The sequence below is a fragment of the Carettochelys insculpta genome, chromosome 2 (assembly GCF_033958435.1).
Source record: "Carettochelys insculpta isolate YL-2023 chromosome 2, ASM3395843v1, whole genome shotgun sequence".
In the NCBI taxonomy this organism is placed as follows: Eukaryota; Metazoa; Chordata; order Testudines; family Carettochelyidae; genus Carettochelys; species Carettochelys insculpta.
The window spans coordinates 160,863,259-160,887,456 of record NC_134138.1 but is presented as its reverse complement, the minus strand read 5'-3'; the positions used below and the strand labels follow the sequence as shown (position 1 = coordinate 160,887,456).

The 24,198-nt window shown below is 39.2% G+C and overlaps 1 protein-coding gene across 2 annotated transcripts in view; it reads right to left on the bottom strand.

Annotated features, from left to right (window-relative positions):
• EXOC3 (exocyst complex component 3) overlaps window positions 1-24,198 on the bottom strand; it is a 41,031-nt gene that overhangs the window by 5,275 nt on the left and 11,558 nt on the right. For both annotated transcript variants that reach the window (XM_074985988.1, XM_074985986.1), the window contains exons 4-11: window positions 23,048-23,729; window positions 15,913-16,030; window positions 11,976-12,101; window positions 10,160-10,260; window positions 9,579-9,689; window positions 7,762-7,912; window positions 6,277-6,399; window positions 3,742-3,903 (exon numbers count right to left, since the gene is read on the bottom strand). In XM_074985988.1, coding sequence (XP_074842089.1) covers window positions 3,742-3,903; window positions 6,277-6,399; window positions 7,762-7,912; window positions 9,579-9,689; window positions 10,160-10,260; window positions 11,976-12,101; window positions 15,913-16,030; window positions 23,048-23,729 — 1,574 coding nt within the window. The remainder of the gene's footprint in view (window positions 1-3,741; window positions 3,904-6,276; window positions 6,400-7,761; window positions 7,913-9,578; window positions 9,690-10,159; window positions 10,261-11,975; window positions 12,102-15,912; window positions 16,031-23,047; window positions 23,730-24,198) is intronic.

Below are 24,198 nucleotides of genomic sequence, written 5' to 3'. Positions count from 1 at the left end.
ACTTGTCTGATAAGTCTGACACTAATAGTAGTTGCCTTCCCGATTCTGATGTTCAGTTCTTCATCCATGGATAGGTTTGTGCTGACAATAGATCCAAGGTAACAGAATTGTTGAACCACATCTAATGGGCTGTTATCCAGAATTACATTGGGTTGCTGAGGTATACCTTGAGTGAATACAACAGTTTTCTTCACACTTACATCGAGGGAAAACAATTTGCAGGTTCTGGACAGAGAATCCATCAGTGACTGTAGTGTGTCTTCATTATGAGCAACGAAAGCTGCATCATCTGTGAAGAGGTGTTCCCTAATGAGGACTTTCTCAACCTTAGTTTTGGTCTTGAGTTTTGCCAGGTTATAGAAAGAGCCATCTAAATCCTTTGTGGAGAAATACATGGCTGTGTGAGTTTTGAAATGCACTGTTTAGTAAAACTGAGAAAAATATGCCAAAGAGGGTAGGGACAAGAACCCACCCTGGTTTGACTCCACTGTTCATTGCAAACAGTTCTGATGTAGGTCCATCATATTGCAATGTTGTTTTCATATTTTTGTGAAAGGATGTTATGAGCTTGAGTAGGGCTGGCAGGCAGCCAGTCTTGGTTAATACTCTGTACAGTCCTGATCTACTAATTGTGTCAAACACCTTTTTTACGTCCACAGATGCTATGAATAATGGATTTCCTTGTTCTCTGCATTTTTCCTGAAGTTGTCAAAGAGAAAAAATCATGTCCATTGTTGACCTGCCAGCCCTGAAGCCACACAGTGTTTCTGAATAGACTTGATCTGTGAGTTTTTGAAGGCGTTTGAGAATGACATGGGCAAATGTTTTTCCTGTGATGCTCAGGAACAAGATGCCTCTGTAGCTGTTGCAGTCATCCTTGTTGCCTTTGTTTTTATAGAGAGTGATGTTTGCATCCTTCAAGTCATGTCGGTGACCAAATCGTGGTACATACGACATTTGGATTATCCAAAATAATCCAGGAACCCAGACCCTCTGCTCATGTAGACTGAGGGGGCAGTAGCCTTATTTGATGGCGGGCTACATATGCCATGCCACAACATTGTCACTAGGCACTTGTGATTTTTTAGTTGGTGCAATGGATGCCAACCAGTGCCCAACACAAGAATCAGATCGTAGTCTTAAAAATGTGATTTTATTAACAAAACAAAGACAACATACTAGGTTAGCTTATTTATTATTAGATGATACACAGCAAATGAAAAAAGCTAGATTAAAGACAGAAAACTGCTTCTCCAGGCACTTCGTACAGAAGCTGATTAAAATGGTAGGTTACAGTTAGGAGTTCTGCAACTTCACACTTGAGTTCCTTTACAACTCTTCGATGAATACCATCTGGTCCGGGTGCCTTATTGCTGTTTAGTTTATCAATATGTTCCAAAACCACCTTTCAGGATCTCTCAGTCTGGTACTGTTTCTCACATTTGAAAATCTCCCTCACATTCTCAGCTGTGCAGACTGTTGCAAAGAATTAATTTAGTTTCGCTACAATGGCCTTATTGTCCCTGAATGCTCCTTCAGTATCTTGATCATACAGATGGTTTACCAATGTTCATGCTTCTGATGTACTTAAAAACAAGTTTTGCTATTACTCTGAATCTTTTGTTAGCTGTTCTTCAAGTTCTTTTTTGGTCTTCCCAATTATATGTTTATATTTCATTTGCCATAGTTCATGCTCTTTTCTTTTTTTCCCCTCACTAGGGTTTAAGCTTTTACTGTTTAAAGGATGACCTTTTGCCTCCAACTGCTTCTTTTACTTTGTTGTTTAGCCCCAATGGCACTTTTTTGGTTCTCTTATTATGTTTTATAACTTGGGATATACATTTAAGTTGAATCTCTATCATGGTGTCTTTCAAATGTTTCTATAAAGCTTACAGGCACTTCAGTTTTGGCACTGTGCCTTTTAAATGTCTGTTTAATGTCCTCATTTTTGTGTAGTACCCTAAATTTCCTCTCACCTGCCTTTTAAGCCCCGCACAAGGATTCAGGTCTGCGGCCTAGGAAGAGGCATCTCTGCCTGCCAGCCCCAGTACATTTCCCAGAAGCTGGGAACGGATCACTTGATCTCCTATTCTGTACATTCCCTCCCAGGCACCTTGTACTGGCCGCTGTCAGAGACAGAATACCGTGCTACATGGACCTGAGGTCTGACCCAGTATGACCATTAGAAGAAGTTATGCAGAAGTTAAAGATGAAAAGAGCCTATTAGAGATCATCTAGTTCACCTTTTTGTTGATGCAAGATCGAATCCTAGAGTATTATTTTTAAATGTCCTACGTCTTTTACCACTTGCATACACCTTGCAGGACTGGCAGCTAACAGACATGAAAGTCTGCTAAGCTTCTGCGTGTGATGTTGAAGTTGTATTGGTTGCAGAATATTAGAGAGATAAGGTGGGTCTTTTACTGGACCAACTTCTGCTGGTGAAAGATGTGCTTTTGCTCTCCATGGAGCTTTTCTTAAGATCTAGGAAAGGTGCTCAGGGCTTGAATTTATGTACAGTGCTACAATGGCACAGATGCACCGTCACTGTCTTTAGTGAAGACACTACTATGCCAATGGGAGATCTTTTCTTGTCGGGATAATTAATTCATCTCCTCTAAGAGCTCTCCCATCAGCATAGTGATATTTTCCACAGATGGTTAGATTAGTATAACTACATCACCCAGGGTGTGGATTTTTCACACTATAGAAAAGGCAGTTACATTGATAAGAGGTCTGTAATGTAGACCTGGCCTCAGCGTGTCACAGCTGAATGCAATGTGGACTGGATAAGTAGTTAAAATATTGCAAGAAACCATTAAATCACTCCATATCTGACCTCTAAGTCTTTGTCCTCAACTGTAACCTACACAACACCTCCAAAAGATGAGTTTGGGGATCTCAAATTCATAACTGCTAGATATCAAAAATCAGGGACTTGATATGGACAACAGATTTACAGATTCTTACAGTAATCTGTAACCTGCTAACCCTTCTTTGCCCTCTGACCACACAGTTTATTAACTGCCCACTTCACCTTCAACTTGCATCATATGTGAACTCCTTGTCTGCCCCACCTTGTATTTAGCTGTGAACTTTGAGCACCCTTCCCAGATCTGAAGAAGAGCTCTATGTAAATTTGAAAGTGTGAAGTTGGTCCAACAAAAAGTAAGACTGCAGCTGGGCCAAAAGACTTGCTGGGACAAGGTGGGAGAGAGGGGAACTGGCTCCACACTCCTGGAAGGAGCAGGGCTAAGGGTGGATGGGGCAGGGCTGGGACAGCCAGTCCTCAGCACCACCTCGAGTATACGATGCCTCCGCTGCCGCCCACACCCTCCACAAAACAGCCACCCAGCATTCCACCAGTTGTTCAAAGGGCCCAGCAGTGACAGCTGGGAACCATGGGCCTTTCTGAATTGCCAGGCCTTGGAGCTGCTGCCCCTTTCACTCCCTGATCAGCGGTTCTGGCCTCAATCATCTAAAATGTTAAACTTCTGCACAGCTGCATTTATTTGAAGAGTCAAACATTACAGCCTCAATTCATGCTCAGAATTCCACAAAAGGTACAATAATGCAAAAGAAAACTTGAAAAAAAAATCTCTTCAGACCAGTTATCACATTTGAGCACAGTGCACATCATGTTTCACCCCAGAGTTAATGCCTTTGTACGTCTTGAATAAAAAATAAAATTTAAATTTCTGTTCCTTTAATATCAGATTAATTGGAGGGTAAAATACTTACAGCTGCTAACTTTTTAAACAGAAATCTGAATTGGTCTGCTTCTTTGATCATTCTTTCTGCACCTTCTTTTCTCTCTTCTGCATTCTTGAAAGATATACGTTTTAACATAATAGCCCTGATGTACTCCACAACCACTCTTCGATGGGCCTCAATAGTCATTTTCTGAGGAAAAAATATTAGAATTGTACCAGTTAAATTAACAAATTACTGGTTGCTTCTGGACAGAGTTATGATCAGCTTTTTAACATGAACTTCCACACTCACAACTGGCCAAGAGGAAGTGCTTGTAGCAGCAGTGAAAGGTTCTTGTAAATTTCATAAAGGCTGCTTTTGCTGGTGGGGGACATTATGAACAGCTGCTGCAGACTGTTTGGGTCAAAATCTGGTTTTAGATACACAGATGTAAATATAAGGCAATGTTAATTAAGTTGCATCGAGTTCTTCTAGATTTGCCCCAGAGTAGTAAAGATAAGAATCAGCCTCCCTGTGCTGTAGGAAGGGCCAGATACTGGTAAGGTTGAGACAGTAGAAACAAGATTGGTTTTGATGATGGATCTAGCCTGCTTAGGAGCTCAGAAACTCCCAGGCAGTAATGTAGATATAATGACAATCATGAAAGACTTAAGAAGAACTTGATATAGACCCCGCTTGTTCTCTTGTAAACATTTACTAGTGGTTCCCACAGATGGATGAACTCAGTATCTGCCAGGCTATTGGTGACAAGGAGGTAATTGGGTTTTCAACAATGAAAAGGCAGATGGTGGTGCTCGGGGAGCAGGTGAAAGTAAGGGTCTGCTGGTTGCAAAAAGCTGTTGGCCTAAACCCCTTAGAGTGAGATTTTGGCCAGGGCCACCAACTGTGGGGGTGAGGGAGAGGGCAGGGAGCAGGTGCCCAGAGCCCTGGTAACTTAAAAGGGCCCGGGACTCTCAGCTGCCACTGCAGCTGCAGCCAGAGCCCCAGCCCCTTTAAACTGCCACGGGTGCCGTGGGCAGCACCGAGGGATGGATGGATGCTCCTAGCCCTGCCCCTTTTGCCCGAGGACCCACCCCTTCTTCAGGATCTGAAGACAAACTCTGCCAGACATTGCCCAGGTCCTGGCAAAGGCTGTTGCCAGTCCTGATGGTAGCACAGACTGTGTACTGAAAAGTCAATGCCAGGCTTTGAAATAGAGATCTCCATGCATGTGTTTGCTTCAGGGACACAGAAGTACAATAAACTCTTTTGTATCTGGCAGCCCTTGAACCAGGAGGATAAGCTGTCAGGGAAGGTGCTGGGTCCTGCCAAGAGGGCAGGGGACTGGATTTGATGACATCCCAAGGCCCCTTCCAGTTCTATGAGATGCGTATTTCCCTTTTTTTTATATATATATATGACACACCCAGAGTGGATAACAGAGAGGTGTACCTAGCAATGCATCACACTAAGGAAAATATTAGATATTAAGAAACAAACAAAATGTATGCAGAGTACTTTATTTACCAACAGTAGTATTGTATGCTGTAAACTTATCCTGTATTTGCTATATTTATTTGTATTTGCTTCCACTATACTGTACCGATGGAAATGTAACTAAAATTTACTAAGGGTTAAAATTCCGGTTATTTGAGAGTTCTGGATGATAGAATGCTGGTTAAGACAAAGTTTACTGTATCTTCATAAAGTAAACTTATCTATGGATTAGGACTAATTCTGGGAATAGATTTGTCTTTTTCTTCTGATTTTTTTTTTAACTTAAGAAGTAGCACTATGTTTAAGTGTTAGATTGCCAAACCTGTAAACATTAAGGGTATAGATGAAATTGTCTTCAGTATGGCTAAAAATCCAGTATCAGAAGGGCTGCCTGACCAGGCTCTTCTGGCCTCTTGAGTCTGAAAACTCTCACAGAATTGTGTAGATAAATGATGACTGTGAAAGACTTAAGAGGTGTTAGATACAGATTCTACTTGTTCTCTCCTGAATATTTGCCAAAGGTTCCCGCACATGGATAAACTCCGTATCTCCAGGCTACGTGTAATTTGGGAGGCAGTCCTTATTCCAATCATTCCAAATGACTAGAGAATGCATCAGATTTTATATCCAGTATTTTTCCTAAACTCTGACCCAGCCAGCTTTCAGCCATTTTATGTTGATAATTTACAAAGTGGGCAGGAAATCTTGTAAAAATTATTTTAACTGCACAAAAATGAATTAAAATTAAATTGATTGACAGGAAATGCCCAAGCACAATATTAAAGACAAAATGTAGCTTTGAGCTACAGTTCAACATTGGTTCAGAGATCCATTGGCGCATACTAAAAACAGGAGCTGGGTTGGGGTATTATGCCTCTAACAATTCTACTCTTAGCATGAGGTTTACGGCCTCAAGCAGACTGAATGTTTTATATTGGTTCTGGAATTTACAGAACATACAATTCCAAGAATGTATGGCAGATGTACAGCATTAGATAAAAACCAAAATCTGTCAGTATGTATATTTATGGACACATACACACACACTTTATATTAGTGTGTGTCTGTGTGGACAGATAGATATACCTTTTTATAGGGTTTTTTAATTCTTGCAAAATCATTGAAGTAATCCTCTACAGTGACACAGATAGTGTCCACAGCATTACATCCAGTCAGCCACTTCTTTGTCATCAGCTCATTGAGATGAGGCTGAAAAAACAAGAATGAAAACAAAATTTCTGAATGGTACCTATCTTCTCACTTCCATCTAATCTTAAAATAAAGTTCACAACAACAACTGGTCAGTTTAGTCAACTAACGTAGATGATTGATAAGCCCTTTATATGAAATAAGTAACTGCATTTGCAAACAGATTATATCTGGCAGTAAAAAGGATACTATTACAATAATAGCGAGAAAAAACTACAGTAAGCAGACAACTATTGACTAGTATTTGCTTTGTGTTAATTCATTTACTGGTTTAAGGTGTTTGCTATGCATAAGGTAACAACTGTATCTGGTCCTAAATAAACACAGGCGTGAAAAAGGACAAACAGTTTATCAGCCCAAGATAGAACTATTATAAAGTGCCTTTTAGTCATTCTCATACTGCAGTATTACCTGACCTCTCCTGAATGTGCTGTGATTGGCTACTATAAATTCCTCCTCTGGTTGACTACTGCCTCCAAAACTCCACAAAAGCCTAGTAGCCTAAAACTCTGATTCTCTCCCCACCACTTCTACAAACTTACTTTCTTTTGCCTCTGAAGTCTTAAAATCCTCATTTCCCTCACTAAGGATAACACCAAATAAAATAGTGTATTTTTTCTCTCATATGAATAATGTGTGAGCTTGCATAGGGAGTCAAGAAGTTGTGGCAAGGGGCATGTCTGGGAAATTTTAAGGACAATCACTAGAGTGGAAGGATTTGAAAAAAAAAAAAAGGTTTTCTATGACCCTTTCCTGGTGCATGGGTATGGCTTGACACCAAACACTTACAAAATATGGAATTAACAAATGCTATTGCCAGTTTATTGTAAAATAACTGAACAACAAAAGCCCTAGAGGAGTTGTCTCCTTTTTATTCTCCTCCATGTTTTTCTTTTTAAAGTAAACATCACATTCCAAGGGAAATGGCCATATTAAAAGAACTATGTTAAAGACGAATATTTCAGAAGCAAAAACTTAGCAAATCCTAAAACTTCAGGCACAACCTTAATTTCTCCCCTTCAATATGTGCTTGATACAGTCTCCCTTCGTGATCTTAAGTTATTTCCCAAATAATGCAACGTCTTTGCTTTCCCTACAACTGAATATACTCAAACATTACATCTATCACAAGATATTTGGTCCCTGATTGATACACTGCGCATTAAATGATTTGACCAGACAGTGTACACAAACCTGTATTTTTTGTACATCATACACCACATGTCCTGCATTGGTGAGGATGCTGACATATTGTTCTCTTGCAATACAAAATCCCCCTAAGCAGCCAATTAACTTAATTAACTACCTTATTCCCAAATTTCATAATAAAAAGGCTTTTTGAGATTAAAAGAAGGATCCTACCTCTAAATCCATGAAGACTTCATCTAGCAGGCTGCAGCATCCCTCCTTGGCAATGGTGTCTAAAATTGTATCCATGTTTGCATGGCTGCTTGACAGTCCCTCTTCCATTTCATTTTTCAAATATTTCCTTTTCAAACTGATGATAGATTCCCTGTGATAAACAAGATATTTTCAGCAGCCACTCTGACATGTGTACTAGTAAACTGTTTTCAGTTGTCTTTGAGTGTGTGTGCATGAATGACACACTGGGTGGTGCTCGTTTTGGAGGATGAATTGCCTTTGCACTCCACCCTGCAGATCTTTAGTCCAGCACCTGGCTATGTCCCTTGAATGGCCACCTTAAGGTGCTGCTGTGTATGTCTGAGTATTTTTCTACAGACAGAGATCTGGAGCGGGAAGGGAAGGTGCAAAGGAATGGCCCCTGTGAGCGTTTGAGCCCCTCTGAAGTAACAGCCAGGTAGGATACTGGGCAAAGAAAAACACTGTATTGGCACCAATGTTTACACATTCAATCTCTTTTCCACAATTTTTGCCTAGAATCAGTTCTCAAGAAGACGGCTTGTCAGAAGAGATTCCAGTCTTTGATTCATGCTGTTAAATGCAAGATTGGTGGATGAAACATCGAGTCTCCACCGTTTAGTTAAGGAAAAAAAGCCCCTCTTATGAATATTACTGTAATCGTATCATAGCTGGGCTAATTTGGGAAGAGTTTGTACCAGGCTGGTATTTACTACAGCATGAATAAAAAGGGGATTCACATGAAAGGAATGCAATAAGGCTTTCTGAATCCACTCTGAAAAACTGAAGGTTTCCTACCCAAAAACTGAACTGAATACATAGTATTCATCTCTAACCTTTTGGGCAAGTCCTGTGCTGGAGTTAAACTGTAACTTTCTTCCCGTATTTTAAAATCCTTGTGTTCTCTAATAAAATTCCTCACTACAGCAATTTTGGAAGATGCAAGTCTGATAATACTCAGTTGCTGGAAAAAATTCCATGAAGAATTACTAGAATCAAGTCAGATTTTCATGGCACTGGCGACTATATGCCTATTACAGATATTTATACATAGTTGGTCACACTTTTGATGTAATATTTGGGCCAAAACAGGACATTATAAAGTTGAATATTAGGCCCCTCTTATGGACCATTATCTTTTGTATTTTGTGAAGGGGTTCCCTATCCTGTGAGAACAAAGGACAGGATTTGATCATCTTCAAAATGCAGTGAATCAAGAGTCCTACCAAAAGATCACAAGGGATTAAAACGGTCCTCTTCTAGATCAACATACCAAGCATGTGGTCAGATTTTATCATAATCATTTCGCCTTAGTCATTACAATGTTCTCTACACATCCTTTTCTGCAGCTTTACCCACACTGGTAATAGTGGCTAACAGATTCAGTTATGACAGGTCAAGCCAGTGGCAGAAGCCATGGGATACAGCTAATTGAAAAACATTTCTTAAATTCTCATGCCATGGCTCAGAGAAGCAAAACAGAAGTTTTTTTTTCTTTCAAAAGATCTAAGTTAGTTGGTGATTTTATTTTGAGTGGTGGACAGCTCGATTAGCCTGAGCTACTTTTGCTCAGTGACCCATTTCAGTTCACCTTAACCGGATTAGCACCCAATTTTCCCTCTCTGAAGGCAGCTGAGATACTTAGGCTGAAGCTCCCTTTGTATAAGAAAGAAGGAGCAGCTAGAGGGACATTCTCCAAGAATGACCCTCAATTTTGTGTGTTTTTTTAATATGCATTATAAATTAAGATGAATAAAATATACTATTTTTAAAAATACTGTATAAATGTGCAAACCTACTTAAAGGTCTGACAGTTGTTGATTACTGCAATCATATACTGAACATAGCACTGAGGGTGCTGACGATTTCTTAGGTGCTCTTCTTTATATAACTGGGCTTCTTCTTTGTACCTGCAGAAAAACCAAAGAATGGTATTCAACAGATGAAAAGCCACACAACTCTAAGCAAAATGCCCACTGACAGAATGAAGAACATTTACTGGTGCTTCCTGGAAAGCTAGCTGGTCACACAGTGTTGGATCTCCTCTTTGTTTCCAGATGATCCCATAGGTCTCTCGGATTTCCACTGCAAGGCCGAAAAATCAGCCAAGTACCAGAAGGATGTGCTGGCCTACCCGCCTCTGTTTGGAACCAGCGGATATTAATAACTTGACCACCAATACGATTGGAGCTGCCACTCACCAACAGAACAAAATTTCCAATGGAGGAGTGGAGAAGGGAAAAAGGGGCAGCAAGGTTCCATGTCCTGGGAAAAAGGACCAGGTAGCACATCTGGGACAGGATGGGCATGAGACAGTGGGGAAGCAGGCACAAGGAAGCAAAGGGAGGATTAAGAGACTCCAGAGCACTTTTTATTTTACCTTGTCAAGAACGAATTCATCTGCTGAAGACAGAGAGCCAGTACCTTTGCTTTCAAATCTTCACTTATCTGAGCAGCCACCTGAAGATTTTGCTCAAACATCTAGAACAAGAAATACCATAGTTTTTATGGCAGACTAATAGCTGGAATAGTGACACAAACATGGCAGGATTCCCCACAAAATGCTATTTGGAGATGTAAACTGGTGTGAGATCCCCAGCATTTTTTCAATTAAACTTACATAATACCGCCTGACTAATCCACAGAACAGCAATTACTATGAATTTAATACAGAATTTCTTGACAGACATCCACATGTCTGATTTTTTTAAAATGGTACTGAGAGGCAGTCAGATATTTTTCATGGAAGGAAGCACCATTCTGGATCACCTTCACTTCCAGACCAATGAGGATGGGCTCTTCACTGTAGACTAATGTCTTTATGTAAGCCCTGTAGTATTTCTATCAGTGTTGTCAAGCAGGGCTGTTAAAAGTTAACTGGTACAGGCTAGAGCAGCCCCAACACCTGCCGTGGGCCTTAGTGCTCCTGTCAGGATGGAGTACCACCATCTGCAGTGGCCCTGGGAGCTGCACTGGGTGGGCTGGAGTACCCCACCCATGGCAGACCTGGACCAGGGCTGCTTTTGCCCTGCTGCAGTGTTCCCGCCTGTAGCACACCTACAGCTCTGGCCCAGCTGGAGCACCCCTGCCCCACCTGAGGCAACTGCAGATAGTGGTTGCTCCATCCGGGCCAGAGTGCCCCCTACCCATGCATTCCCAAGCTGGGCCCCTACAGATGGAGGTTGCTCCAGCCACACTGGACCATTCCCCCACCTGCGACAAAAAAGAATTTAAATATAAGTCAATATTAGAATAGTTATTTCAGAGCAAATTTCTCTAACATAAACAGACTTTTAGTTAAACACGTTAGCACAAAAATGCCAACAACTCCTCCCTCCCCTTCTCCTTCGGTTTTAAACTGTCCAAATGAAAATAATTTCCCATTTTTTTCCACTTTTCATTCAGGTTTTATTTCCTTGACAACACTATTCCTTGAACCTACTAATCTGCCAGTCAGTTGTACTACACTACAATTGATAACATTTGATTTTCTAATTTTTTTTTTTTTTTAAAAAGCAAGCAGTAAGAACAAAAAATTGCATCTTTTTTGGAGGGGTTAAGGGGAGAAAAGAGTGAGCGCCCCTCCACCCACATCCTGATCTTCAATGCACATACATAAATACAAATACAGAAAAGCCACAAGCTCATTTATCCCTTTTAATCCTGCAGAGTGAAAGCATATTTCTGTGTGAACTTTGGCACACTCTCTCCACCATTCCATTTCATTCCTACCCTTATATAACACTCCTTAGATGTTTCATAGATTCCAATTTAACAAAAATTCAAGGCAAAAGTAGGAAAGATGGATGTTCCTAGTCAGTATTTGTCTAGAGGCAAGATACGAAGCTTTGGCCAGTTCTTAAACATTCTTTCCCATCCTATAATGATGCTGTACAGAAAAGGGGGTAGATGACATGCAAAATACAGCAAGAAAAATGAAGAAAATCATGAATTATTCACTGATGTTTCTGTACAGTCTTAAATCCTTATGAGAGAACTGTGAAAGTGCTATAAATAATATAGATTTTTTCCAGCTCAAGAGGCTGCAACTCCTCTAAGTAAGTGTCCCTTAATGAGAAAATAGAACCAAATCCATATGTATTGACAAAGAATCTGCATTTCAAGAGTCTCCTGGTTTTCTTTATCTTCCTGTCCCATTTTTCTATTATTTTCCTATTTTTTTAATTAATTCTTACTTGAAAAACAATAGCTGGGAGTGTAGTCTGATAGTACCCATCTTGATCAGCTTCTGGCTCAGTTTCTTTTATCCAGTCTTTTTTATCTGTCTCCAGTGCTTTTCGTAGCCAACCAATGATGTTGGACTGCAATAAATAAAATTAGATTAAAAGAAACAGGAAAAAGGAAAGACAAAATTATTTGGAATCAGAATAGGAAAAACTCCACTACAGCCTTCAGCTTAATATCCATTTGCATAATAACCAATAAAGAAAATCAGCTGTCACTCACTCAGGCTACTGTTACAGCCATCACTGCAGTACTGAGGTGCCATATACAAAATTGAGATTCACACCAAATATGCAGAATAAGGTCAAACCCAAACTGTATCACATTTGGCCAAAGTTTGGATGGGAAATGTCTACATTTTTATATAATTTGATATTATAGCTAATATTTACAAGTTTTGGAAGAAAGACTAATTTTGCAAGAAAGACTAAACCTCATGCTTCAGCTCTTAAGCCCATATTTAGCTAAAATATTAGGAGGCAACAATGCAGGGACAAACTAATCCACAATTGCCTAAGACTACCTGCATATTCCTCAGAAGCATCTGGCACTAGCTACCATCAGAAACAAGTTACTGAACTAGATATCACTGTCTTGACCCAAAATAGCATTTGCTACATTCTAAAGAAAATTCAAATGCTGCAGAAAATCAATATCACTCTTCCATTTGAGTAAGTACTGAATGATTTCCAAAGAACGATTGTTGAGGACAGCTGGAAATCAGATGAGATATAAAACTAAGGTTCTGCTCTCCTGGGACCATTAAATATCCCATGGGCATTTCTGGAACAGAAGCCAGCATTAGTCCTTGCTAAATGCTAATTTCCATATTTACAATGTCTAAATATTGTCTATATTTTTCAAAAGGAAAATGATCTTTTTTTACTTTTTGTTCTAAATTGTTCAGTTCTGTCCTAAATTATTTCAATGCATTTGGGGGTGGAGGTCAAGAAAATCAACCCCTTACAATTGGACATTCCTATCAACGTAAAATACTAAGGCTCTGGTTACATCATATCACACTGTCGACAGATGTCACTGTCAGAAGAGATTTCCCGACAAAATTTCTGTTGACAGAGTGCAGCCATACACAAAAGCCAAATCGGGAAAGTGCTCCATTCTGTCAACAGAGCAGCTAAACTGCCCAGCTGCTCTCTTGACAAAACCGGTACCTGGAATCACAGCAGATAAGGCTGCTCATTGTTCCGGATGCCCTGTCTGTTGAGAGAAGGCCCCTCAGAGTGTCCACACCGCTTTTTTTTCCAACAGAATCTGCTGACTGCAGCATTATGTCTCATGGCTTTGAGGCAGAATGCTGCCAGTGAAAGTGCTGAGTTTTGTCCACAAACTGTTGACAAAAAGCATCTTGCGTGTGGATGTTCCATGAGTTTTGTTGTCAAAATTTGCTAGTGTAACAATAGCCTAAATCAAAAATGTATTAGCATGCTCTGCAGCCACTTCATACTAAACATAAACAGTTGGGAAGCAAAGCCTCACCAAGAAGATTAATGAACAATACATGTAATTGAACAATTACAATTAATTGTAACCCACTAATTAAGTTTCAACAGGTCAGGAGTCGTAAGTCTTAGCAGCAGATAGGAAGTCATAAAGCTCTGAGCTATTTCTTATGTATGGGAGCTGGCTGGCTCAATGCACTCAAACACTGAATGTAGTTGGATAACATAACTATTATCCAAATATGGGTGACCAAAATTTCACCCAAATACTTATTCTGACAAAAAAAAAATAGCCTTTTTTCCCCCAAAGTTAATCTTTTTGCAACATTGTGGAAGGTTTTCATAAAAATCTGAAACTTTTAAAACTGACTTTTGTCAAAATCTTGTTCCAAATCGCCACAGAATATTTTCATTTATTGAAGATGTGTAATTTTGTAACGAAAACCATTCAATTACTATTTAATACACAACTTCAATAAAAACTCAAGTTTACATCAAACATGAAAAACTGGTCCATTTTTAATTTTGCATTAATTATTTTTAATTTGTTCTACACCTAAATATTTTTCAAGTGGCAGCCACTTGGAGCCCAGACAGATATTTTTGGCAGTTGACATGCCCATGCTGAAAGACGACAAAAAATTTCCTAGCTTTGCACCAAGCTCAAAAAACCCCTCTGAGATTTGGAAAGTAGATAAGCACAAATAGTTGTCCTTGTATAGTTCTGTGGCATTATGGAAACCATTCACTCATTAAAAGCCTTCTTTTCTCTCATGTATGCTCAAGAGTCATGGTGACAGGCAAGGTGGGTAAGGTATATCTTTTACTGGACCAACTTTCTCACTTACCTTGTCTCCTTAATATCCTGGGACCAATATGGCTAAAACTATATTTAATACAAGAATCAAGCTGACAGACATTCAAGAAGATCAGCATGTTTGCAAAAAAAAAAAAAAAAACAACCACCACCACCACCAAGCCCGGGTGGGTGCATGGCTGAAAAGACTATACCAAGTTTTGACACAGTTTGCATATCAAAATTTTAATCTGTACGTGTATCTAAACAGGACTGTCAAAAGATTAATTGTGATTTATTTTTAATCAACAGATTAAAAACTAGTCATGATTGCGATTTTAATCTCAGTCAGTCGAATGCCAATTTGTTATATTTTCAATGTTCTTCTATATTTTAAAACATTGATTTCAATTACAATACAGACTACCAGTATACAGTGTTCACTTTGCATTTTTTACAAACATTTGCATTATAAAAAGAAACAGTATTTTTATTCAACTCATACAAGTACTATGGAATTTCTTTATCATGAAAGCGCAACTTACAAATGTAGAATTTTGGTGTTTTTTTACCTAACTGTACTCCAGATCAAAATAGTGTAATAAGTTGCTTACAAGTTGAAATATACAAATATTTAGCATATCAGGCACATAAATACCTTATAACAATGGCTACAATAGTGCCACACAAATGGCTGTTCTCACTTTAAGGTGACATTATCATCTCCCATAAGTGAAAAGGTTGTTCGTCTTAGTGATTGGCAGAACAAGAAGTAGGACCGGGTGGACTCGTGAACTGAGAAATACTATTTCTTTTGCTTCTTTTTTATGGTGCAAATATTTGTAATAAAAGCAATACAATGTAAGCATTGCAATTTGTATTCTATGCTATAATTAAAAATCAATATATTTGAAAAATGTACAAAAATATCCAAAATATTTAGAATACCAATGTAAAGTGCCATTCTATTATTCTTTAATGGTGTGATTAAAATTATGACTAATTGCACCTGTTTCTGAAATCTAATTTGTTTTGCATTAACTGCGAAGCCATATCGATAGCAATATAGTCCAACAATTTTTATAAGTTTAGGAGTCGTTAAATTACAAATTCCACAATCATTTCTTTCCATGGCTAATAACTTTTGTAAAACAAAAATAATCCTGGCTGTGTCTACACTACAAAAATAACTTCGGAAGTACAACTTTGAAGTAACAGACTTTGAAGTTGAGCACCTGTAGACACCCTACTTTGAAGCAGGGCACTACTCCATTCCCAGGAATGGAGTAAGGACTTCAAAGTTAACTTCAAAGTAGGAAGCCTAACTTCAAAGTAAGGGAAAATGTGTGCAGACTCTCTGTGGCTACTTCAAAGTAGTGGCTAATTTCCAAGTTAGTTCCTACCGTATATGCACCACCTTTGTGTTTTACTGAAATATAGCCATGAAACCATCTAATTACTCAGAACCAATTTTTCATATAAATAACATTCACAGAATTCATTAAATCCAACTAAAGTTTAAGAAAAAGTCCCAAGGTTTTCGTCTAATAAATCAGCATTTTAAGAATTCGGATATAAACACAAGGTGCCTTATTTTTATTTAAAGCAGTTCAAAAGTATTTTATTACTTACAGTAAGCGTTGACATGTATTTGCTGAGAAGCTGGTCCACCACATTTTGTGAAATTAAAGGATTTAGAGCATTTACATCTACTTCTGGGGCCAAATCAGAATTTCCCATCATCTCTGTACTAAATTAAAACAAACACGATAACTTTCAAATGAAGAAAGGAATTTGTATAAATTTGCAACCTTTTTTATATGACTTTATTTATACACCTCTGAACATTTTTAATCAATCCAGCAAATGTCCTGGAAGTATAAAGAAACTTCAAACTGTAACTATTGTCTGGCTAACCAAAATCACTTAAAGAAAAGTACTAATTAACTAACACAGATATAGCCCTATATCCATTTCTATATTTTTGCTAGAACTTAAAATGATTGGTCATTACTAACTTTATTTTATACATAAAAATCAAATGTTGTGCTGACTATGGACTTCTGACAGACAATTAACTTCATACTATAGACTAGGGGTGAGTAAAGTGGGGCGTGGGCCCCCTCAGGGGGCATGAAATTTTGTATGGGGGCTCAGCATGATCAGCTGCTGGGTCTCATGCTCATCCATCTAATAAAAATGTTGAAATATATCACCATTTTTATGTGTTTATTCATATTTATATACCAATTGATCGAGTTTTTATATTCTAAATACTTATTTTCTTACACATGTTAAAAGAGGCCCAAAATAAAAAGTTTGCTCACCCTACTATAGTCACAGAACCTATAACTCTAAAATTTAGTATCTGTGTATAAGTACAAGCAGGAAGGAGGCAATAATGATCAACTAAACAATACACATCATCCTCTAGTCTCTGTTAAGCTGCCCTTCAGTTAACACTATAGTACTTTACATACTATTACACAATATGTACAAAAGAAGATACAACATGTATACACAGTTACAAAACTAGAAATACAGCTCGTGTTCACTACAACAGTGGTACTCTATGCAATAGTAATGATGAGGTCACTGTTTTGTTGGAGGAGGAAAGTAGGGCAACCCTAACATTTAAGCAACTTAGCGATGGCAAAAACAAAAATTAAAGATATTAAAACAAGACGACAAAACAGCATGTGTATGTGTGTGCATGCACATGGCTAAAGCCACAACCCTACCAAAGCATTAGCTAGTAGCATCAGCCCTTAATCTTCTGAACCCTAAAACGGAGTTATCCAAACAAAATATACACTTTCATAATTGTTTCATTACAATTAAGAAATGGTTCCAATATTTAAAAAAAAAAAAAAGTCTTTTGTAAATTGTAAATGAAAAAAAACTAAGCAAAATTTAGAATATAAAATTTCCTAATATGTAAACATAAATGTAATAAAATATAATCTTAAAATCTTCTTACTTATGGTTCACTTTTCTGAAGTTAGTCAAGAATCCCCTTTTACCCAGCTCCATCTCATTGGCGTCCAGTTCATATAAACTAACACTGAGCCTGGAGGAACCTCTCTTCAGAAACAATGCCTGTTTACAGGGCATGACATCACCAAGATTTTTTATGAACCTGAAGTGCTATACCAACTCTACAGAGATCGCTTTGCTCACTAGTGTTTGTAGCGTAGATGCATCTTTACATTATAACTAAAAAAACAATAAGTGGAAGCCTTCCTTGTGAAGTGCTTAGGCCATCAACTTCTGCAGAAAAGCATCCTTTCAGAGCAGGAATTGTCTCTTTTCTGTTTGTGTGCATTACCCAGTCCCAGTGGAGATCACTGAATGCTACTATAATCCTTTACTAATAATTTTAAAAATATTCCTAGCCCTTATGATTGCAAAGATAATATCCCAAAACTAAACTATGCAGTGATATCTTCTTCAGCATGCAGGCAGTCTGCCTGAGATATTTTGAAGAAGTTTAACATCTTGGCATCGAGTAATACAGTGTCCCCGCAGCTGCCCGGAGGTTTCCGACACTAGATGATTGAAACAGGACCACTATTAGACAACTGCAACAAGTATTACACAAATTATGTCATGTAAAGCATCAGTGGAAAAGTCATAATCTATTAAATATTACCTTGTCTGTAAGTATCATATTGTATCTAAAATTATTAATACTATGTACCAGTATTTTAAACTGTTTTCCTCCTCGGGTAACAGTGACAAGATAATTTACATCCAGTCTGGTCAGCACATTATGAATGAACTATTCACGTTGATGGCCCAATTAAAGAACAAAACAGGCCATAGAAGAACCTTGTCCCTGCCCATTGAGCTTCCCTGTGGACACTTAGCCAGAGTATAGGTAATGTCTGCTTCCGCAAGTCATCAAGTTATGTAAGGATGTGACTAAACCAAGGGTTTTCAAACTTCCTTACGCTGCGACCCCCCACCCCAGCCCCCCCACTCGGTTTTGATAACAAAGATCACTAGACAACTCCAGGAGAGAGGACTGAAGCCTGAGCCTGTCCTAGTCCCACTGCCCCAGGCCCCACTGCAGTTAAAAAGCTTCAGCTCCAGGCAGGAGCATTTAACTGGAGCTCTGCTGCCCAGGACTGAAGCTTTCTGGCTTGGGCTTCAGCTCTGATGGTGGGGGTTGGGCTTTGTCAAGAGCTAACTAAAATGGGGTCATGAACCATTGTGGGCCTGACCCACAGCCTGAGACCTCTAGACTGATTCATATGACCCAGTAATGGGGGAGGGCACAAAAAATATAACCCACAGGTTACGTATAACCCACCAAACATTTTTCTCTGATCCACAGCAACCCAGCACCAGAAGAAAATGTCCCACGACCCAGCAGGGTGCTCAGGCAGCATGCCTGTCTTCTGTGGCCCTAGCCATGCTGCTCCTGCAAGTGGCCAGTTGCTGCTAACAAGCGTATCTATCTGTATGCTCTTGGGAGCGGGAGGAAGAGAAGGGAGGTAGGTCTCCACATGCAGCCCTGCCCCCATTCTCACAGCTCTCTTGGGTTGGTTTCCAGCCAAGAGCTGTGAAGACAGTGCTTGGGGTAGGGACAGCACATGGATACCTGCTGCTCCCTGCCACCACCAGAGCTCACAGGAACATGCTTGCCAGCCTTGCTGTTCTTCTGGCCAGGAGCTACCTATGGTAGGTGCCTCCTGGCCACAGCTAAAGCCTGCACCTGGCACCCTCCTGGATCCAAACTCCCTCCCAGCTCTTGCACTCCCTCCCACACCCCTGCCCAAGCTCAGAACCCCTTCTGCACATTTTCAATCCTGATATAAGAACTTTGCAATGACTATGTATTTGTTTTCCATAACCATTTGAATGCTCTCTCCTTTATTTTCTCTTACAAATAAACCTCCAGATATTAGACACTGTAGAACTACTGAGTAAGATCTGAGTTATTTATTGACCTGGCTGTGCAGCTGGTTTCTTGGTATTAGAAAAACCTTTTGCTTGATTAGTTTTAAATAACCACTCACCACAAAGTCAAATACTTGCATGGTGAAACAAGGGCCAAGGTATTTAAGGAGACTACTTTTTTATTATTTTTTTTTGTTGTTGTTGACTAGTGTGGAGAGAGAGTACTTTTGTTACTAGCTTGTTATAGCTTATGGAAAAATAACCACCAGCTTTGGGCTTGTGTACACTTCCTCCTTCGAAGGAAGGATGGTAATTAGGGTCTTGGGAGTTTACTAATGAAGTGCCGAGCTGCATACGCAGCACTTCATCAAGCAAATTCCTCCCTGCGGCAACTTCGAAGTACCAGCTCGCGTCCAGCCGCGGCTCAAAAATTTTGAGGAGTAAAGGGACTTCAAAGTTGCCCGGCACTTCAAAGTACTGGCGGGTGAGCCATGGCTAGATGCAAGCTGGTACATCTTCGAAGTTGCAGCTGGGGGGCGGGGGGGACGGGACTTGCTTAATGAAGCACTTCATTAGTAAACTCCCAACACCCCACTTACCATCCTTCCTTCGAAGGAGGGTGGTAGTGTAGACAAGCCCTTTGTAGTGGGTCTGCTCTACTTCTCAGCAGTTTGGCCTGAATCTGGTCTTCTCAGCTGTGACCCTCTGAGGCACCATGACAATTTCCAAAACAGCAATTGAGTAAAATTTACAAGATTTGTCAGTTTCACAGATGCTATTCAAAATCTTGAACACCATTCTGCTGTTTACTGTGGTTCACTGGGAGTTATTCATGGAAGAAGTGTATACAAAAAAAAAATCTGGTAAAGTGATGTTTGTTTATTCCGGTCTTATGTAGTAGTGTCACAACAGCTCCTGAATACTTCTGGCCTCAGAGAGCCCACATCATCCTCATTTTTACAGATGAGGAACTGAGGCACAGCAATGATGCGAATTACTCAAGGTTACACAAAGCAATCCTATGGCAGAGGGATCAGAGAGCCCTTCTATATCCTCATCCTTAACCACAAGGTAATTTTTTCCTCTCCACAAGGCTCCCCTCTTTCTCCTTTCAGCACCCAGGAGATTAGGAGGAGGATACCGTGACAGTTCTTCCCCACCTCCAACAGTCACGAAGCTTTTAGGTAAACAAGAGTCAATCCCATACATTTATGCCATCACCAGCTACCTCTACTGTAATATGGGCAAAGATATAGGGTTGATGGAACTCACCCACACAGGAATCTGATTTTACCAACAGTTGTGTCTAAGGTGGCTGTGCTTTGAGCCTGACATTGACCCTACATCTCATTGCTGAGACCCTTCCCTCCATTTTTATCATCAAGAGCTTATTAGTGAATATCTGCTAAAACACAAATTCAGATTTAGGCCATAGCGCTAATGAAGCCACGAAGAATATCTCTAGGGCACTTTCTACTTAGCAGTTTGTTTGGCTGTATGAAAAAATAGCACCAGAACTCCAGGGATCCCGATTCCTTAAAAGACAGCTCTGAAAGACAGCCAATCAGAATTAAATATTTATTTGAGAGGAAGCAATTTAAGTCTTTTAATTCACTCCAAGCCTCACTTAATTTCAATTCTACTCAGCTATTAGACAAAAGACTCAACTCAAAGACAGCTTCTGAGACAAATTTTGGAAAAGCAAAACAAAATGACTATTTTAGAATTCCTTTTTTCCAAATTTCATCTGACCATCATACACAATCCAAGATCTCTAAGTTCACCTTCAGTGGGGAAAAATTATCCATTTGTAGCCAGGATTACTGGCAGCTAATGTTGAAATTGGCTGTGCTTATTTTCAAGCTATGTTCAAGTGGCCTTGAGCATGCATGGGCACCCTTTTTAGCATTTCTTTACATTCAAATAAACTACTAGGCTATGTGTAGATTGTTACTCCAGGAGCCTTCTGCCAACATCTCAGTAATCCTTGTTCCATGAGGAAGGAGGGAGGTGTTGGCAAAGGGTGTTTTCTCCACATTTGGCTCCCATGTGGATAGAACTGTCAGCAGGAGATATACAAATGTGTTGTGCAATTTTGAGTATATTTTGCCAACGGAGCTCCTCTTCAATCTAGACATAGCTCTAGAGTAGATAGGAATCAGGGCATTAATTTAGAAACTTTTTCTATTTAGAAAGAGCATGAAAATACCCTGCACATTTTTTTGCCTTTATTTTGGCTGCTTTTTCGTTTGCAAAATAGATTGAAGGTACAGATTTACAGATTCAAGATGCATCCTGGAGTTCATCACAAATATTCTGCAGTCTGATTATGTTTAATGCCAATTCATTGTCAAAGATTACTGAATATTCAACAGGTTCAGATCAGAAAAAGAAAATGATAGCAAAATCATGCAACTAGCTAAAACAAACAAACACTGTACAACTCAAAACCTCATCAATGCCAGCCACTGAGAAGAGTGAAGTAAAGAAGAATGGTATTCACACACCATAAGGCCGGCACCACAAAACATGTACACACCTAATGGCTTTTCCTGAAGTCTTTAAAAAAATAATAAAACCTAAATAAGCACGGAATCAATAACCTCAAACCTACATACTGGCAAAGGCAATATTTGCCTTTCAAACTGTTGTTCCCAATTACTTTGTATAAATATGACTTCAACAAAAAACACAAATGTGTATTTGGTGTTGTCCTAGCATTAATCACAACACACCAAAGAAAACCACAAAAATAATATTTACAATATCATGGGAGACAAGTGCTGGACAGAAATTCAAGTCACCACATTCTCCCCCTCATGGAGAGAATTTCACTGGAAAGTTACCATGTTCTTTTCTACATTGAACCAATCACCAACTGAAACTTAAAACAGCCAGAATCCTTGGTGACTGTGGATGTAGAAAGTAGGTAACCACACACATTTAATGGGACTGCAACCAATGCCCAAAATTTTGGTCACAGATATATGTAAACTCTGATGTGAACATAGTCCACATTACTCTGGAAAATGCTCCACTACACTTGGAAAGATTTTTTTTAGATTAATAGGTGCAAGTAAGTGCATCACTGCATCAGACCATTAAACTTACAAGAAATACGAGATTGCAAACAGATCACAACCAAAGCCATTTTAAGAAGCATTAGGCTTTAGTCAGAGAGCTACTTCTACTCCGTTACAAAGAAATGCAACAACAACTTTGAATTAAGATTACGCTGTTTTTAGTTTAGAAAGATATCCCTTTCTTTATTTCTTAAATACATAAGTTATGGTTACACTAGTGAGTTTTGCTGACAAAACCCTGGCTTTGTGGACAAAACTGATGGAACGACCACACACAAAATGTGTTTTATCAACAGTTTTTTTATCACCACCTTCGCCGGCAGAGTTCTGCCTGTCAGCCATGAGGGATGACACTGCTGTTGACTGATTGTGTCCACAAAAAAGATGTGTGGATGCTCTGGGAGAACCTTCCAGCTGCTCTGTCAACAGAATGGAGCACTCTCCTGATTGGCTTTTGTGTGTGGCCGCACTCTATTGACAGAAGTTTTGTCAGGAGGTCTCTTCTGACAGTGACTTCTATCGACAAAGCGCTGTAGTGTAACCGTAGCTATACACATATACACAAAACACGTATCACTAAAATCTAAATGCCTAACTACATATAGCAATTGTGTACAAAACACAATACAAGCTGTACAAGAAGTACTTGCAGGTCCATCAGGATCTAATATTTCACCACATATCTGTACCCTAACCACAGACATTTAAAACATATTTTACATATCTTCTTATGTAAAACTATCACTAATAAAACTTTAAACTTAATAAGTTGACTTTACCTTTTATATGTATTTAAAACCCAAGTTAAAAGGCTAACAATTTCATTTGCTTCCAGATCTTCTGAAGCTAGATCCTGCATACGCGTGGACAAAGCTTGGTGGTACATGCTCAATAATTTTTTGAAAATGTCATAATGTGGGGGGAAACATTGAACCATCAGGTTTTTGGCCACTAGCAAATCATCAAGGACGTATTTGCGTATGATTTCCAGATGGCGCACAAGCCACATTTTGTCAGATTCTCTAGTATCTGCTTGCGTGCCTTCAATCCTGGTAGTTACAGTTCGGTCCAAAATATTGAACATTTTTTCCTTCCACTTCTTTGGCCTGCCAGGAGGAATGAACCCAGTTTGTTTCTTCCGGTCTAGCATGCGCCTGTCTATTTTTTCTTCTCTCTCAATTATCCTGACAACTGAGACAAGCAAGGTTGGATCTCGACGAACAGTAACTAGAGATCTTTGAACCACCATCCAGAGTTGTTTGGCAAGCTCCTCAGAAAGTTTTTGCATATCCCCAAAATAAATATGGATGAGATTCATGTCATGGGTGTTCTTGCTATCCATACGGTACTGCTCATACATCAGGTCATCACGAGAACACTCTAAGTCCATCAGTTTTCGATGGGCTTGCAGAAGTTCCCCTTGCTCAGTCAAATCCTGAGTCTCCCTAACTATCTCTGGCACTGAAAAACAAAAAGGAAAAACTAGTAATATGCAACTATTAAAATAAATTAACAAATGTTACAAAACCATGACTGTATCAAAAGAGAGACTGTAGACTGAAGTACAAAATTAATTACTTCCATTTGCTAGTTTTGTTTCCCTGAAGGACATGTTCAAGAATTGCTGCTAATCATGTTTATGTTTTAATGACAATGCTACATCTTTATTTATAATCTTTATTTTGACCATTGTGTACTGTATTACTGATTTACGGAATCATAAGACAGAATTCATTTTTGTTTAAAATACCCTTAAAACTATACAAATAGTGCCATGTACTCAATATTCTCTATATCATCAGTAGTTAGGATCTTCCTGCAGTTCATGCAAAGTAAACTTCCACCAGTAAATTCCTTCTACAAACTATGAAACCCCACCAAAGTTACTGAAGATGCACATATAAACGAAGGCAAAAGATTTAATGGATAT